The sequence below is a fragment of the Octopus sinensis genome, linkage group LG28 (assembly GCF_006345805.1).
Source record: "Octopus sinensis linkage group LG28, ASM634580v1, whole genome shotgun sequence".
NCBI classification, from domain to species: Eukaryota; Metazoa; Mollusca; class Cephalopoda; order Octopoda; family Octopodidae; genus Octopus; species Octopus sinensis.
In genome coordinates this window covers 6,545,375-6,565,958 of record NC_043024.1, presented here as the reverse complement: position 1 = coordinate 6,565,958, position 20,584 = coordinate 6,545,375, and the positions used below count along the sequence as shown (strand labels likewise).

General features: G+C 37.3%; 1 protein-coding gene across 1 annotated transcript in view; it reads left to right on the top strand.

Moving 5' to 3' along the window:
- LOC115225645 (deleted in lung and esophageal cancer protein 1-like) overlaps positions 1-20,584 on the top strand; it is a 125,259-nt gene that overhangs the window by 21,450 nt on the left and 83,225 nt on the right. Inside the window, exons 8-12 of the mRNA XM_036514506.1 lie at positions 8,721-8,929; positions 11,569-11,638; positions 15,214-15,301; positions 17,241-17,414; positions 18,386-18,519. Coding sequence (XP_036370399.1) covers positions 8,721-8,929; positions 11,569-11,638; positions 15,214-15,301; positions 17,241-17,414; positions 18,386-18,519 — 675 coding nt within the window. The remainder of the gene's footprint in view (positions 1-8,720; positions 8,930-11,568; positions 11,639-15,213; positions 15,302-17,240; positions 17,415-18,385; positions 18,520-20,584) is intronic.

Below are 20,584 nucleotides of genomic sequence, written 5' to 3'. Positions count from 1 at the left end.
CAGCAGTGAAAAAATGGTAAAAAATAGGGATTTTCATAGAAAAAAGCAGCTTTTTGATGTAAATAATTTTTGGTGTTAACATGGTCCAATTTGAATTTTATCTTCTACGGAAGGAAGAGCAACCCTTCTTCTATCATACTCTTAATTTTGGTCAACTTGTGCCGCAGGGTCTTGGAGGAGATAGTGTTAGTTGAAGGCTACCAAACCTGTCGCACACAGACAACTTCAGCTTTATATAGAGAGAAATAACACACACACATTAATACACATAAATACACACACACATGTATGTATGTATGTACATCTGTCCGCTTCTTGCCATATTTTTATCCTTCACTTCCTACACACACACACTCACACACACAGACACACACATACACACACACACCTTCTTAGCTTACAATTTCTTTCTTTCAACAACTGACAACTGAAGTACGCTCGCCAATTAATACTACCAAAATTTAACGACAGAAAGTAAATTAAAAACCAATTTACCTTTTCTGTTGAGTTATGGCAATTCGACCGTCGGTGTGTGTTTGCAAATGTGTTTGAATGAGAAAGTGAATTGTGTTTGGCGCCTTTTTTACTAATAACAGACACACACGTGTGTGTGTGTGTGTTTGAGTGTTTGTATGTAGTTGTTTGAAACGTTTGTGTTTGTCACTGTCATATATGTATATGTTTGCGTGTGTATGTGTGTGTGAGGAATGACAAACCAGATAGATAGAGTGCGAAGTTCTTTTGAAGTTCGCGCTCCGTTTGTGTGTGTATGTGTGCATGCTTTAGGTGTACGTAGGTATGTGTTTTTGTGTGTGTGTCACTGAAGCCATACATACATATATACATACATAACCTCTCTCTCTTCTTTTCTCTCTCAGTCACTCACTACAAAAAGTGAATAAAAAAAGTTCAGTTATCTCTGTCTTTCACACATACACACACAGCACAACATTACTCTCTCTGTCTCTTTACACACAGTAACAAAAGCACTTCACTTACACATCACACTTTCTGTGTCGCACACCCCATCAAACACACACACACACTCACGCATGCACACATGTACATCAATGCTTCCGATGCACACCAACTTCAAAAGAACTTCCCGGAAAAAAATGCATGTGTATCTGTTTCCCCGCTTGCAAAGAGAAAGTAGGAGAAAGTATGGTAATAGATGGAGGAAAGCATTTGAAATGAGAGAGGCAATCGTATATGTATATGTTTGCATGTCTATGTGTGTGTACACTTGCAAAGAGAAAGTAGGAGAAAGTGTGGTGGTAATAGCAGAAGTAAACCACTTGAAATCAGAGAGGCAAATCGTAAAATATTGAGTTTTCTCGAATTTTTGCTTAATTGGGGGTGAAATTGAAAAAAACTTTACATGCCATGACCCAATCGAATCTACTTGGAAAAATCATAGGTAAATTCCAATTGAAGAAATTCTATATTGTAGAATTGTATTAAAAAGAAACATGGGAACAGACAGAGAAAATCTGCCTTTTATCATAAGAGATATATAAATAAGAGGAATAGCCATCAAGTTGGATTTCTAGTATGCTAGAAGAAGATGCCAAATTGCCTTACCACAAAGAATATGTTCTCAACAATTTTAGCAAACAAAATAAAGCAACTAACTTCATACCTTAAGATTTTGCTATTATTGATTACCATCGTAATCATCTGTAGCTCGTCAGTGAAGCTGTTGCTATTCCTCTTATTTATATAATTCATAGTCCTTAGACATTTTTTAAGTATGCTATTTAAATTAATATTATTTAATAATATTAATTTCTACTCTCATTATCTAATTTATATTTATATATATATATATATATATATGTAGGTCCTGGGTTGAGTCGGGGTTAACCACAGTAAATAAGGTACTCAATACATAGCAGAGTAAATTAATTTATTTTATAGAAGGAGCTTCTACAGGACTAGAACTGTTTCATTCAAATGAAATCATCAGGAAGCTTGGTGTCAAGAATAGTTTTGGCATTTATACATTTAGGCAGATTTAAAGGGGTGGTGGTGGTGGGGGACTTTTTGGGGTAGGCAGGGCGCAAACTGTCTTTCTTAGGGGAGTGGTCAAAAGAATCAGTGATAAAGTAGGTAAATAAATAAATAGAATAATAGAATAGAGTTTTAGGTAAATAAGAAGACTATCACTTATAATATATTATATATATACATACATATACCACACGTAATATTATATATATATATATCATACATATATATATATATATATACATATACACATACTCATACATACACACATATATACATACACACATATATACATATATATACAAATACACATACACACACATGCCAACATGCAAGCACACGCACAACATATATCTACACACATATATATAAAAAAATATACACACCCATATACACACACACACAAATACATACATACACATATATACACACACATATATATATATATATATATATATATATATCTATATATATATATACATATATATATATATGTGTATACATGCACATATATACACACACATTTCCTCCCTTATTTTATTTTTATTTTTATTTTGACCTCGACCTACCTACCAGCCGACACACATATAGTGGCGCTGGAGTAGATCCTCCCCAGGGAGCTAGCCGGCCTAAATGAAGTCCATTTATTGCCCATCTCCCTTCCTTTCTATCTCTCTTCCCACGGATACGAACACAAACACTCACACACACACACACACTCACACGCACACTCATACACATACACAAACACACATGTTCTATGTATACACATACATATACACACAAGTACACCTATTCATACATACATAAGTGTACCCACTTTCACATAAATGTATACATAACTATGTACACACAAAACCACATATATAAATGTACTACAGTACACATAAACACACATGAACATCTGCCCGCATATATAAATGCATATGCCTATATACAGACATTTGTGCATAAAAACATACATACGCATATATACGCATCCATATGCCTATAAATACATATATGCACACATGCACGCATACATGTGTACATAAAAGCATACTTACATATACATACCTACACACATATATATATATATACATACATGCACGTATATACACATACAAATACATATCTACACACATACGCATACGTACATCTATACACATACAGAAATCTACAAGTCCATATATATACATATATATATATATACACACACACACATACACACATACACATACGTATATACCTACATATACATACACATATATACTTACACCAATCATATACAAACCTACATACACATACATCCATATATATATCCATACATATACATACATATATATAAACACATACTAATACACATACGCATATCTACGCACATACACGCACACATATCTATCTACATATATAAAAAACCCAACAAGTCCATACATATACACACATGCATATACTTATACACGTACATACATACACATACATAACACACCATACCCATACATATACATAATATATATATATATATATATATATATATATATATATATATATATATACATATATATAATATATATACATATACATATACACTATTATATATATATACCCCTTTTTTTTGCTGGCTTTTTTCCTGGTTTGTGTCTATGTGTTTCTCTCTCTATGTTCGACGTCTTTTGGTGTCCTGTAAACATATATGCGTGTAATGTACATGTAAGAGGTAGGTACGTCATATATGTTGTTATATATGCATATATTCGATTTTATTAACATATTATACGATAAACCCCGCACCCTACTAAGTAAGATTGTTCTGTTTATCAAGTTAGCCTTGATATAACTCTCACGCGACTCTGCATCTTTCTTTCTTTCTCTCCCATTCCGTTTTGTTTTTTTTCCCTCACTTACTTTCTCTTCCTCTCTCTCTCATTCTTCATTCCTCCTCTCCTTTCACCATCTTCATGGTCTCCTCGCACACCATCCCCTTCTTCTCTCCTTCCTCTTGCTCCTCCCCCCCCCATTCCCGTCATCTATCTGCGACGATACTTCCGTCGTAACTGCATTTCCTGTCCTTTCTCCCCGCCTTGCAAGGCTTCTGGTTGACAAAATTTCCCTCTCTGTCTTCCCACGATAATCCAGCCTTTACATACTTTTTTCGTCTGGCCGTTAACAGCACTTCTTATCTTGTTCTCCTTGTCTGTCTCTCACTGTATTATTTATTTTCCACTGTTTATATATATATTTTTACTGTTATATGTTTGTACTGTCGTTACCGTCTTGCTTTTTTTTTACCCTCTGCAAAAAGATCTCAAATTTTATTGATTTGCTTTTCGCGGAAGGAATTTTTTTCGAGTATACGTCTCGCTTTTACCTTCGAAACGTTTAGTAGATGAAAATCTTATCGACTGAAGAGGGGGATTGTTGTTGTGCTTATTGTCCTGTATCTCTCCTTTTTTTTGCTTGTCTTGTTCCTTGGTTGTGTCTATGTGTTTCGTCTCTCTATGTGTTCGACGTCTTTTTGGTGTCCTGTACCCATATATGCGTGTATATGTACATGTAGAGGTAGGTACGTACATATATGTTTATATATATGCATATATTCTATTTTATTAACATATATATATACATACATACACACACATTTACATACACCCACACACAGGTATACAAGCATATACACACATATATACATATATATACACACATACACACACACATACACATATATGTACATATATACACCGATATACATACAGGCATACATACATATACATATACACATATACATTACATGCCTACACAGATAATAAATATATATACATGGCAAATACACATATATATATACATATATATACATATATATATATATATATATATATTATATATATATATATATATACATATACATCAAAACACCCACGTACATATATATACCTATACACCTTTACATACATACATACAAACACATAGATCCACACACATAAGCACATACCAATATATATCCATATCCATATCAAATTCATATTCATATCCAAACCCAAATTTACATCTATATATATATATATATATATATATATTATATATATTATATAAATATATATATATATACAAATAAAGATATATACATATGTAAATACACGTACACATATACATACGTATATTCATATTTACACCCATACATATATATATATATATATATAATATATATATATATATATATATAATATGTGTGTGTGTACAAATACACACCCATAAACATATACACAAGCATATACCTACACACAAATATATACCCGTATACACACACACTCATACACTAGTACATACACACACATATATGTACACACATATGCACACATACACATTTACATATACACACATACATATACATACATACATACACATACATATATATCCATAAATACATATACATATATATCCATACATATATATCCATAAATACATATATGTCCATATACATACACATACATCTACGCATACACATATATACACATATACACATACACATATATATACATACATATATATATATATATATAATATATATATATATATATATATATATATATATAATACATATATATATATATCACATACACATCACACACACACATATACACACATATACACATACAAAAACATGTACACATATACACATGCACACGTATGCATGCCTTCACATACACATGTACGTACACTGTCGCACATACACTCACATACAAATACGTATATGCACTCGTATACATATATGTACGCACACGCACACATGCCAACATCCATATATATGTGAATAGTCTTAGGAGAGAAGGTAATTGGGGGTGCTGAAGGAACGGTGGGGGTGGGGGGTTTTTGTGGGTGGGGTGTCGTCAATCGGGTTGCCTGGTGGGTCTGTAGTTTTTGTAGTTTGCATAAATTTTGTGCATACAGTTTGGGGAGTGTTCCGACATCTTGTTGAGGAGAGGGCCTTTGGCGAACAAGATCTCCAGGCTCTCAGAAATGCAAAGGTCACAGCAGGTATGGCCTCCTGTGTACGAACGCGCCCTCTGTAGTAGTCTCCACTTGATCTTGAAGGGGATGGAGTTCCTTTTAAGGTACCAGATGTGGGCGGCGAGAGTGGTCTGGTTAGATTGTCAGGTCGCCGAACGAGTGTGTGTGGGCGTACCAGCGAGTCTTAAAGCTATTTGACGTCATTCCGATGTACGATTTTTCTTTTATCATCGGGCCTGATCGTACCTCGCATATGTAGACGAGGTCCTTCTGTAGGCAGTTGTGTTGAGGGGCAAGTGGTTTTATCAGGGCAGTTGAAATTGCTTTCGATGTTTGGATGGGCTTTGAAAAAGTAGATTTATTAAGTTTTTTTACGTTATTGTTGGCTAGGATCTGGCTAGATTGGGGTGTGGAGTAGGAGAGTCTAATGGTGTTCTTTTAAGGATTGTATAGTACTTTGTTGGGTGGGGAAGTGTTTTTGTAGGAGAGTGAAGAATTTTAGCTACAGGTGTTGCGACTTCACGGTTTGAAGGGGGGGGGGTTGTACCAGCTAATGTGTCTTCGCCTATTTTTCCTGGGTTGGCGTGGAGCTATGCTAATGTAGGTGATCTTATCTTTAAAGCGGGCCAGGGCCTCGTTGTAATAGGGGGCTGCGGCATTAAAGATATCTTCGGTAGCGGACAGGCTAGATATTCTAATGGAGACACTTTTCACTAGGTTCTCTAATATATTTTTGGGGTGGTTAGAATTAATGTCTATATATCTAAGGGATTCATTTGGTTTATGGTACGGGTAATAAAGGGAGGTTTTTAAGTTGAGGGTAACGTCAAGGAAGTTAGCTTTGGTTAAGTTCGAATCTAAGGTAATCCTAAGACCTAAGTTTTTAAAAAAAGTGTAAAGGTTTTTCTGGAACCTATCTGTGGTCCTGGGGTTTATTTTGTGGAGGGCAAAAAGGCCATCATCGCGGTAGAGACCACCGGAGAGGCCTGTGAATAGGGTCTTCAGCCTATGGAGGATGAAAAGGCCCACAAGGTCACTTATTTCAGCCGAGTCGCTAGCACCCATGCTGACGTCGAAGGGGATCACGGATTTTTTGTTGATCCAGTGGGATCCGTCGTGGTAAAGAAAGGTCTTACGTGCATGGAGGATCACATCTTGCTCAGCTTCGGTGATGGTGGAGAACATCCTAGCGAAGTTAATCGCGTCAATCAGCAGGCTCTCCGATATGGAGGCGTAGTAATCCTCGATATCTACTTGTAGGAATCGGGTGTTGCTCTTGTCAGGTAAATCCCGGAACCATGTTATTGCATCGGAGGTCCTATTCCAGAGTGGAAGGGGTGAAGCTTCACGTATCTTAGGTAGAATCCTGTCCAGGATCTTCTTGCTGATGGATCCGATGTCAGACTTGGTTGGGTTAATCAGTTGGACTGATGGTTTATTTTCGAAATTGTCTTTGTGGTCTTTCAGGGTGAAGTGTGGGGACTTCACCCTCAGAGGTTCTGTTCGGTCATCCAGTTTAAGGGAAGTGGCGATCTCCTTCCCGGCTAAGTTAGTTTCAGTTAAAGCTGTGTCATCAACTTTTTTGTACTTAGCTGTGATGGCGTTATCAGCTAGTCTGTTGTAGGTATCAGGAGTCACCGCGTAAATATTTTTTGTCTTGTCTGAAGGGACATGGAGGTGCGGGGAGCTTTTCATTTTCGAGAGTTTCTCATTAAGGTCCGTTTGGAAAGGTAGGTTGACTTTCCTGAATTTGATATTTTTTATCATAAGGAAGAGGTCTTCTTCAAAAGGTTCGAGTAGGCTGTTGGTAGGAGGGGCCTTATTAGATTTGAAGCCGTACTTTTCATTATTGGTAGATGCTACATCAGGCTGGTCGAAAAAGAACGATCTCCATCTAATTCTTTTGATGAACTCATCACTCCGTCTAATGAGGGCTTTTTGATACTGTTTCCTTGGTGGGATAGTAATGTTCTTCAAGGAAGTGTTGAGGTCGATTCTTGTCAGCATTTTTTCTTGGTGATGGTTATAAGGGCACTGGGGTGTGCTAGGATATGTAGGTCCCGGGTTGAGTCGGGGTTAACCACAGTAAATAAGGTACTCAATACATAGCAGAGTAAATTAATTTATTTTATAGAAGGAGCTTCTACAGGACTAGAACTGTTTCATTCAAATGAAATCATCAGGAAGCTTGGTGTCAAGAATATATATATAAGCACTGACTGGCATTGGATGCGGAAACGGTTGTAAGAAATGTTACGTCATGTTTTGTATTAAAAAATATTCTACAGATGTGGTCCAGTTTGTTTGTTGATCAAATGTTTTCTCCATTTTTTTATTATTTAAACTTATATAATTAAGAGAAAATGACCTCTATTAAGTCGTTCACTTGATAGTGAAAGATATTATCTATATTAAATCATATAGAAAAAATCTAAATATATTATAATAAATATTATTCTAAAAATCACTAAATTAAATAAACATTAAATTGACTACGTCTTTATATTATTGATTTTAATATTATCTTTAAATCAATAATAATAAAATCAATAATATATGTGTGTGTGTGTGTGCGTAATCAGGAGAGAATGTGCACAGTGTTAGGACCCGATCGACCCTTGATTGCCCTCCCTCTGTTTGGTGCCCACCTCCCTTAGGCTCCATTATATCTCAACCATGTATCATCCTATTCTAGTTTTCGTTAATTCTCTGTTTCAATTTAAAAGATTCCAAGAAAGAGAGAGAGTAACCCCTTAACCAATGGCCTCCAATGTGAGAAGGACTTTGCAGAGCAGATGTTAGCTCCAGTGAATTTTCTGGTGAACCCTCGAAACCGTAAACTGAGTGACAAGCTCAAGCCTAGATTACTGACAGAGATTCCTGGAAACAAAAGTTGCCCAAGTTCTGTCGCTTCTGCAGAGGAACAAGTCAAAGAGTAAGAATTGTTATTTGTCCTCTTGGAAATTATTTTTCCACTGAGCAAACTTTGGTAAAATATTATGACTTTCAATACATTTTCTAGAGATGAGTATGTGTGGCCTTCTGTATCATCAGCATCGTTATCATCATCGTCATCGTCGTCGTCATCATCATAATCATCATCGTTATCATCGTCGTTGTCATCATCATCATCATGATTGTCGTCATCGTCATCATCATTATTGTCATCATCATCATCATCCTTATCATCATCATCATTATCATCATCTTTATCATCATCATCATCATCATCATTGTCTTCATCATTGTCATCATCATCATCATCATCATCACCTTCATCATCATTACCATCATTATCACCATCAACATCATCATCATCAACGACATCATTCTTTAACGTCCATTTTTCATGCTGGTATGGATTAGATGGTTTAACCAGAGCTGGCAAGCCAGAGAGCTGCTCCAGGTTCCTATCCGGTTTGGCTTGGTTCCTATGGTTGGATGCCCTTCCTAATGCCAACCACTCCCTCCAAGAGTGTAATGCGTGCTTTTTACGTGCCACCAGCAATGGCCACAAGTATGATTCCACTTGGCTTGATGAGTCTTCTCAAGCACAACATATTGCCAAGGGTCTCGGTCACTTGTCATTGCCCTCATGAAGCCCATCATTTGAAAATCATGCTTCACCACCTTGTCCCATGTCTTCTTGGCTCTACCTCTTCCACAGATTCGCTCCACAGTTAAAGACTGGCACTTTTTTGCAAAATTGTTCTCGTCCATATATATATATATATATATATACACACACATACATGTATGTATGTATGTATGTATGTATGTATGTATGTATGTATGTATGTATATATGTATGTATAAATATATATATATGTATATATATATGTATATATATATGTTTGTATATATATATATATATATATATAGTATGTATGTATATATATATATAATATTATATATATATTATGTATATATATGTATATATATATGTATGTCTATATATGTTTGTCTATATATATATGTATATATATGTATATATATATGTATGTCTATATATGTTTGTCTATATATGTATATATATATGTATGTATATATATGTATGTATATATGTATATATATATATATGTTGAAGGTTGAAAAGGAACACACGAGTTGATATATATATATAATACAAAGTAAGATAGGGGTTATGGGTGTAACCCACTATGGGATAGTATTTATCCAATATACTGTTGGTACAGTACTTAGATCCTTAATACATAGATTTTTTTAATTACAATGCAATTAACTCATTTATTGTATTAAACGGGTGAAGGTAAAGAAATATTTTTACCGTAAATTTATAATACAAATAAGAAAACGGAGAAACAAATTTAGTTTGTTCATCAACTTTCGGATATTAGAATGTTGGATTATTTATTCATTCAACAAAATGAGAACTTCAATAGCATACATATATATCTTATAATTCAATATATATAAGATAAGAATACAAGTTATAAAAGTCATAATATAAATTAATGAAATCATTAAAATCACTTCTTACAGCTGTTTCAGCCTATGGCTAAAAGTAGATAATTTTATTTTCATTGCCTATCGGTGTCAACATACTGAGGTTATAGGCATTTAAAAATAGGGTACTTATATAAATAACCATAGGCCTCATCAAAGGTTATAAGGAACTTTAAAAATATTAATAATAATACATTAAACATGATACATGTATTATTTAATATATATAAAAAAATAAACAAATATCCATATAGCCATATACATATACATATATAAGCAAAGTGTATATACTATTTACATGTGTAAAATAAATAAATACAATTAAACAATAGGTTCAAGTGAACCTATATGTATTGAATTATAAGATATATTTGTATGCTATTGAAGTTCTCATTTTGTTAAATGAATAAATAATTCAACTATAATATCTGAAAGTTACTCTTCTTTACTTGTTTCAGTCATTTGACTGCGGCCATGCTGGAGCAACCACCTTTTAGGCGACAAATCGACCCCAGGACTTTTCTTTGTAAGCCCGGACTTATTCTATCGGTCTCTTTTGCCGAACCGCTAAGTGACGAGTACGTAACACACACCAGCATCCGTTTTCAAGCAATGCTAGGAGGACACACAGACACAGACATATACACACACACATATATATATATACGACAGGCTTCTTTCAGTTTCCGTCTACCAGATCCACTCACAAGGTCATTGGTGGCCCGGGGCTATAGCAGAGACACTTGCCCAAGATGCCACGCAGTGGGACTGACCCGGAAACCGTGTGGTTGGTAAGCAAGCTACTTACCACACTAAATTTGTTTCTCCATTTTATTATTTGTATAATATATATATATGGAAAGGGTTAAAATATATGATGGTGAATAAATGTATTATTGAAAGAAGCTTTGATGTTTCGAGGGGAAAGGGAGGCAGGGCAATGAATTACATACCTGTTATATTTTGAGGTTAACTTAACTTCTCTCTAACTCACAACTAAAGAAATTTATTAATTTTTCTTCAAAAGTGTAGCAAGGAATCGTGGGGTGGGGACAGTTTCCTGTGTAAATGAATGATGTCTTCTTTGATCATTTTCTTGTCCCTCAGGTCTCCTCTCTTCCTGCCGACCCCTCGGAAAATTCTCTTTACGGATTACAGAAGCGGTGAGATATACGAGGTAAGGTCTGTCTTTGATTTGTACCTTGATTTCAGAGGGGGGAGAGAGAGAGAGAGAGAGAGAGAGAGTGAGTGAGAAGGGGGAGACTAGGAGAGAGAGAGACTATCCTTGGTGTTTCATAATGCATCTATCCTTGTTTATCACTGATTCTTCTTGATTTCAGAGGGAAGAGAGAGAAAGAAAGGGAGGGAGAGAGGGGAGAGAGTATGAGAAAGAGAGAGAGAGAGAAAGAAAGGGAGGGAGAGAAGAAGAGAGAATTAGCAAAAGAAACTATCCTTGGTTCCTGATTATGCATCTATTCCTGTTCATTGCTGACTCAGTGATCCCTGATTAGGGATCACATGATTAGGGATCACATGATTAGGGATCACATGATTAGGGATCACATGATTAGGGATCACATGATTAGGGATCACATGGTACGCTTGATTGTGATTGATGTTAGGCTTGTCATAGATTGATCTGTGATGACAAAAATTAGTGTTCAGGGATTCTGCTTGGACCCCAAAAGCATGCCCAGTGACCTTCTGCAATGCTCAGGACAACTTGGGGCCTCAGGATGAAACCTATTTTGCCCGTATGTTCTATTATGCATTTATCACTGTTACACTTAAATGTGATTTATGCTATGGTTGAGTGCACCATGGTTGCCCTTTCTAACATCAAACACATTACAATATAAACTGAGAGTTTGTTTTTAATGTCACTTGCACTGGTTGTCCAGCGGCTGCTGTGAGGCTAATTAAATCAACCCTAGTACACAGCTGGTACTAATTTTATCGACCCCCTAAAAAGGCATGAAAGTTTCTTGTAATGATAGTGACACCTACCACCATTTCCCCATCCAAATATTTATAGGCTAAGGTCAAAGGTTCTGGCCCAGAGTAAACAAACGGGTGCTGGGTGTTGAAAAGTTCCTGGCTTTAGGGGTATCGTGAAAGGCCTGGTTGAAGGCCTAACCTTCCAAGTTCTTTCACAGGGATTAGAAAAATGAAGGACTGCTGCAATAAGTGTGTGAGTCTGAGAGGGGAACATGTCAGATAAAATCATAATTAACTGATCTTCCTTTATTTTCGTTTACCCAAAGCCAGGAACTTCTCAGCACTCCTTTGTGTGTGTGTGTGTGTGTATGAGTGTGTGCTGAAAACTTTCTGGCTTTAAAAGTGTTGCAAAAGGCCTGGTAAGAGGCCAAACCTTCCGAGTTTTTTTACAGGGCTTAGAAAAACTGAAGAGCTACAGCAAAAGTGTGTGAATCTGAGAGGGGGAAAAAGTTTTCCATTAAGATTTGTGATTTTAGTAAGGTTAATATTCATAATAAATTTGCCATTTTTGAAAGGTGTGCATTGCATACCTAGCATACCCAGAATATACGCCCCCTAGCATTAACTCTGTTATAGGTCACGGGGTCAAGGTAGGCCTTTGGCTAAAATAAAAAACAAAAACAAAACAAAAGAATGACACATTGGATGATATGGTCCTAGATACACTATGACTAAATATAAAATAAGATGGAATGTCTTTGATCAGAAGTCTGCTCAAGCAGGGCTGAACTTGGATTAATAAAAACTACAAGAAGGGATGTCACATTAGATCAGCATTTCTCAACCAGGGTTACTCAGAACTCTAGGGTTCCACAAAAGGTTCCTAGGGCTTTCATGAGAAAGAGTGAGATAAGCTAATGCTAATTTCATGATTGTAATATTACTACACACGCACAGCATATTGTTGGTTATTGTAATATTGTAATATAGACATCATCCTATCTAACCTATTATGTTATCAACAAAATATTACAACCATTACTCTGTTACTCTTTTACTTGTTTCTGTCATTTGACTGTGGCCATGCTGGAGCACTGCTTTTAGTCGAGCAAATCACACCTAGGACTTATTATTTGTCAGCTTAGTACTTATTCTATTGGTCTCTTTTGCTGAACTGCTAAGTTACGGGGACATAAACACACCAGCATCGGTTGTCAAGCAATGTTGGGGGTGGGGTCAAACACAGACACACACACACATACACACACACACACGCATATATATACTTATATATATATATATACGATGAGCTTCTTTCAGTTTCCGTCTATCAAATCCACTCACAAGTCTTTGGTTACCCCGAGGCTATAGTAGAAGACACTTGCCCAAGGTGCCACACAGTGGGACTGAACCCGGGACCATGTGGTTGGTAAGCAAGCTACTTACCACACAGCCATTCCTATGCCATTGGTGATATATTTAGTGATGTCTGTAATATATGGACATTCTGTATGTATATACATACATATATATATAATATATATATATATATATATATATATATATATATATATATATATATATATTATATATGTATTTGTACTCATGCATCCATCATATTTGTTAACAGCTATTTTTAATACTCTTCCTGCTGGGTTGTGTGTTCATTTCCCTTTTTGCCATCTGTGATTTTATGTTTGATCTTCTACATAAATGAAGATATTTCCTCCATCTGGCTGTTTTTCTCTCTACAAAACACAAAGTTACATTGCAGAACTTACTTTAATGAGTTGTATTTATTTATCACCTGACGAGAGACATCTGCTCCGCCGGATGTTCCTGAGCCAGTTATTGAGTGTATCAGTCATGAGGGATCGATGCCAGATGTGTTGAAGCAATTGTCGTGATTAATAATAAATTCTCATATCTTCCATCTTCTGTCTTAGTGACCATGATTTACCAGTAAGCTACCAGGTATAAATCATTCGTTTTTTATCTAATATATATATATATATATATATATATATATATATATATATATATATACATATATATATATATATATATTACACACCCACACACAGGCGTAGGAGTGGCTGTATGGTAAGTAGCTTGTTTACCAACCACATGGTTCTGGGTTCAAGCCTACTGAGTGGCACCTTGGGCAAGTGTCTCCTACTATAGCCTCGGGCCGACCAAAACATTGTGAGTGGATTTGGTAGACGGAAACTGAAAGAAGCTCATCGTATATGTGTATATATATGTATGTGTGTGTATATGTTTGTGTGTGTGTGCGGTTGTCCCCCCAACATCGCTTATATATATATATATGTTTGTGTGTTTGTGTTTATGTCCCCATAACTTAGCGGTTCAGCAAAAGAGACTGATAGAATATGTACTAGGCTTACAAAGAATAAGTCCTGGGGTCGAATTGCTTGACTAAAGGCGGTGCTCCAGCATGGCCACAGTCAAATGACTGAAACAAGTAAAAGAGTAAAAGAATATAGATATGATATTTCCCACGTGAACTATGATGAAAAAATACGAGAAAAATATGGAATATAATTTTTTTTTGTGCAGGGATTCCTTGATTCAGGTAATTTATTTTAAGGGTTACACAAGGGTGAAAAGGGTTGAGAAACACTGTATTAGATGAGGTAGCCCTAGGTACACTGTGCCTGAATAAGACAAAGCTAGCCGAGGTACAATTTGACCAATTTCGATCAGAGGTCTGCTCCTTTGGGGCTGAACTTGGGCCAATAATAACGGCAACAACAGTAATTGCAGTCTGGTGTTCTTTGTGTCTTTCAACAGGCCAGACTGGAACTGAAGAACGTATCGTCTGTACTTCGGCCGTGTCGAGTGATTCCACCAGCAACCAAATACTTTTTAGTTGGACTTGGTGAGTTTCAAAAACAGTTCCGACCCGGTTTTATTTCTTCTTTCACCAGCTTCAATTTCTGTGTGTGCGTGTGCGTGTGTACTTGTGTGCTTGTGTGTGTGTATGTGTGTATGTACTTGTATGTCTGGTTGTGTGTGTGCATGGGCTTCTGTGTGTGTGTGTTTGTGTACAAGTGCTTATTTATGTGTGTGTGTGCTTGTGTGTTTGTCTATGTGCATGCATGCGTGTGCATATGTTTGCTTGTGTCTGTCTGTGCATATGTGGGTTGTTACTTAAGCCTCCATATCAAACTCGATTAAGTAAATGCACGAGTCATTCCAGCCATGACCATCACCATCTATTCATAATTATCAGAACCGTTACATCATCTTATGCGTCCCTTTCCTTCATTATCTTAAGGAGATTTGGCTGCCATTTCCTACTGACAATGTATCCACACAGTGGTGGGCGAACTCCAGTCCAGATCCATAAATGATGATATTGACAATAGCAGCTATCATCACCCTCATCATTTAACATCCATGTTCCATGCTGGCATGATTTGGATGGTTTAACAGGATCCGGTGGGCCCAAGGACTATGCTGTGCTCCAGTGTCGACTTTGCCATGGCTTCTATGGTTGGATGCTCCTTCCTAATGCTGTGCGGCGAGCTGGCAGAATCGTTAGCACGCCGGGCAAAATGCTTAGCAGTATTTCGTCTGCCGCTCCGTTCTGAGTTCAAATTCCTCTGAGGTCAACTTTGCCTTTCATCCTTTCAGAGATTGATTAAATAAGTACCAGTCATGCACTGGGGTCGATATAATTGACTTAATCCATTTGTCTGTCCTTGTTTGTCCCCTCTATGTTTAACCCCTTGTGGGTAGTAAAGAAATAGGTATTTCGTCTGCCGCTACGTTCTGAGTTCAAATTCCGTCAAGGTCGACTTTGCCTTTCATCCTTTCAGAGATTGATTAAATAAGTACCAGTTATGCACTGGGGTCGATATAATTGACTTAATCCATTTGTCTGTCCTTGTTTGTCCCCTCTATGTTTAACCCCTTGTGGACAGTAAAGCAATAAATGCTGCTCAGTGATGTTGGTAATGATTGTGGAAGGAATGAGGGTGGGGACGGTGGTGGCAGGGTGATGCTGATGATGTCATTATTGTGGTGATGATGATGATGATGATGCTGCTACCACTAGCCGTTGTGGTTTTGATGGTGATGGTTGTGATGATGGTGACGGTGGTGGTGGGGATTGTGATTTTGGGGGTAAATATGACAACAATGACGATGATGATGATGATGTTGATGATTGTGATGGTGGTGGTGGTGGTGGTTGAGTAATTGATAACAGCGGTAATCAAGTTGCTGCTGCTGCTGCTGCTGTGGCTAAATGTTGGTTAAAATGTTCATGGCAGCGAGGATGGTGATGATGATGGTTGTAGTCTTCATGAGACTGATGATGATGACGATGACAACATCAACGATGATGATAGTGATGGTGATGATGGCGATGGAGATGGTGGTGGTGGTGATGGTGGTGGTGGTGATGGTGGTGGTGGTGGTGGTGGTGATGGTGATGATGATGATGATGATGGTGGTGGTGGTGGTGGTGGTGATGGTGATGATGGTGGTGGTGGTGGTGGTGATGGTGATGATGAAGGTGATGATGATGATGATGATGATGATGATGATGGTGGTGGTGGTGGTGGTGGTGGTGGTGGTGATGGTGATGGTGGTGGTTGTGGTGGTGATAATGGTGGTAGTGATGGTGGTGATGATGGTGATAGTGACGATGATGATGGTGATGGTGATGATGATGACGACGATGATGATGATTAAAATGTTCATGACAGTGATGATGATGGTGATGATGATGATGATGGTGTTGATAAGTGGTGGTGATGATGATGGTGATGGTCATGATGATGATAATGATGATGATGATTCTGTTTCAGGCCAATTCCCCAACGAACAGGGTCTGGTGGCGCCAGGGATGAGCTGTATCTACACAATACGTTTTGCCCCCGACACCCTCGGCTCCTTCAAAGACGAACTGCAAGTGGTGACACAATCTTCAACAAACATCATAGTACCACTCCTGGCCAAGAGACCACATCCCATTTTAACTCGTTAGTAACAATTAATTGTTTTTTTTCTCATCTTCTTAATTTGTGTAGTCCAGTGGTTACTATGGAAACTTCCATTTTTGAAGGGATAAAGGACACAAGTATGTGTGACGTATGGGACACACCCTAAATTCAGAAGGGCATATTCAAGGAAAAAGGGGGTAGACAAAATGGAATAAGCAGAACAAGAGGAGACACTTGGGATAGAGAGTTACAGAAGAGGCCACAGGAGGTGTGATGAAAGAAATTTGATACAGAAAGTAAAATAATAATAATAATAATAATAATCCTTTCTTTCTTTCATTTGTTTCAGTCATTCGACTGTGGCCATGCTGGAGCATGGTTTGACTAGTACTAATTTTGTTGACCCTAAATTTCTGGCCTTATGCTTAGAGTAGAAAGGATTATTATTATTATTAAGGTGGTGAGCCGGCAGAATCATTAGCACGCTGGGCAAAATGCTTCATGGCATCTCATACATCTTTACGATCTGAGATCAAATTCTGCCCAGGGGTAAACTTTGCCTTTCATCCTTTTGGGGGTTGATAAATTAAGTACCGGTGAAATACTGGGGTTAATGTAATCAACTTAAACCCTCCACCGAAATTTCAGGTTTTGTGCCTATAGTAGAAAGGATTATTATTATTATTATTATGGAGTCACACTAGGTAGAACTATAGTATCTGGATTAAAGCTGGCCTTTAGTACTGAGCATCAGGCACAAAATTAGTTTATGGGTGGCTTAACTTCATATATAGGACCCAGGGTGATTTTTTACCTATTTTTTGTGAAACATTCTCTCAAACCATATTTCTATTCCATAAATTTCATTAACAAAAATCTCTAAAATGATTACCAGTCCCTGGGTCAATACTATTGAATAAACTTAAAGATGGTGCTCCAGCATGGCCAGGATTTGATAACCGAAACCAGTCAAAATGGTTGTGTGTATTTGATGATTTCTTTATTTTCAGTTCCGTCTGTACTGGACATTGGTTTCTGTCTTATCGGCTGCAAACTGGTCACCCACGTGGTTATAAAGAATATCGGGGGAAGTGGATGCTTTTGTATGATGCCAGCTGATTTGTGGAATACAACTGCATACAAGGTGAGCTACGTTTTGTTTTAACTGTATATCTATTCCATTCCTTGACTCTTGTATTCTTATTTGCATATCCAGCAACCCTGGTCACCTACTGTGAAATATAAAATGAACTTTTTTCTGTTTATATAATATGAAAATCTCCATAACCTTCCATCTCAATAAATCATTATTGTCCTTGAAAGTTGTTTTTTGTATTAACTTCAGATTGTTTGAAGCTAACTTTCTTCCTACACTTCGATCCGTGGCTGTTATATATATATATATATATATCTATATATATGAGGGTGCATAGCTTAGTGGTTAGGGTGTTGCACTCATGATCTAGCAAGCAAGAGCAGGTGGTGTGTTGTGTTCTTGAGCAAAAACACTTCATCTCCTGATACTCTGTGATTGCTTTAACACCTGACATGTAGTGCACTGTACACCTGTTCAGGTAAAATTCATTTGATGGCGAGAGTGAGCTAATGTACAGCATGAACATAGGATCACTATAAACAAATCATTTGTGCAAGATGTTCGGAAAAAGCTGATCGCTCATTTGTCATCTTTAACAGATAAGTCCATTATATATATAATTCAATTAGCGGCATGGATGACACCATCCCTTCATGAAGAAATGGTGTCGTCCAAGGAAATACTGGTTCAATACCTAATATTCTGGTGGTTGGGGGGAATTGATATTCTTAAAATAGTAGGTCTGCTGCAATGAATCTACAAACATACAAAACATTTAAGGGTGTATTTTTTCCCTCTGATGAGATTATACTCAGAAATATGAATTTAATATTTAATTAATTTCATTGTGTATAATTGAAACAGCTGTAAGGGATAATGATCAATTTGTTGCTGATAATAAACTCTTATTAACTTCAATATCTCCATTTTCTTCTTCCTATATATATATATATATATATAGGTATGTTGGTATGAACAGGCAAAATAAAACTCAAAATATGAGTATGTATATGACTGCTGAGAACATGTGAAGGCTTGAAAGAAATGAAGCTAGCATGATCCACTGGATGTGTAATATGTCAGTGTGCATACAGGACAGAGTGTGCACACAGCACTGGTATGGTCATGTGTTACATATGGATAAGGACAGCTGTGTGAAGTTGTGTCATACCCTAACAGTGGAAGGAACATGTGAAGTGATAGACCCAGGAAGACATGGGATGAGGTGGTGAAGCATGACCTTTGAACGTTGGGCCTCACAGAGGCAATGACAAGAGACTAAGACCTCTGGAGATATTCTGTGATTGAGAAGAACTGGCAAGTAAAGTGAGATTGCAGCCATGGCCAATACCAGTGATGCATGACTGGGCCATTGAAAAGTAACCTTGAAGTGTTGGGCAATGTGATGTGCTTGAGAAGATCTGTTGAGTCAAGTGAAATCGAAATTGTAGTTGTGGCCAGTGCCACCTGACTGGCACCCATGCTAGTGGCATGTAATAAGCACCATTTGAGCATGCTAGTACCGCCTGATTGGCTCCCCATACTGGTGGCACATAAAAAGCATCATCCGGATGTGGTCGATGCCAGTGCCCCCTGACTGGCTGGTGGCACATAAAAAGTACATACCACTACACTCACCGAATGGTTGGCATTAGGAAGGGCATCCAGCTGTAGAAACTCTGCCAGATCAGATTGGAGCCTGGTGCAGCCCACTGGCTTGCCAGACCTCAGTCAAACTGTCCAACCTCTGCCAGCATGGAAAGCGGATGTTACACGATGATGATGAGGATGATGTTGATGAGGATGATGTCGATGATGATGATGTATGCATTGACTGAGCATACCTGCGCATAATTTGCTCCCTCTATGTGTATAAGTCATGGACTGCCGATATGATTCACCTCCAATCGTGTCCAGGTACATGATGTTATAAGTCACAAAAGTGGTGAAACACCAATGTCCCTCACTCCTGGATGGGACTGGAGGTGAGTTATCTCACCTGTTCATGACTTATCAGGTGTTTTAACACCTGGTACTTTGAGGGAGTTTTCTCCACCATGCCAAATCGTAGCCTCCTGACAAATTCAAAAGGCAAAGACATTAAGTGTATGTA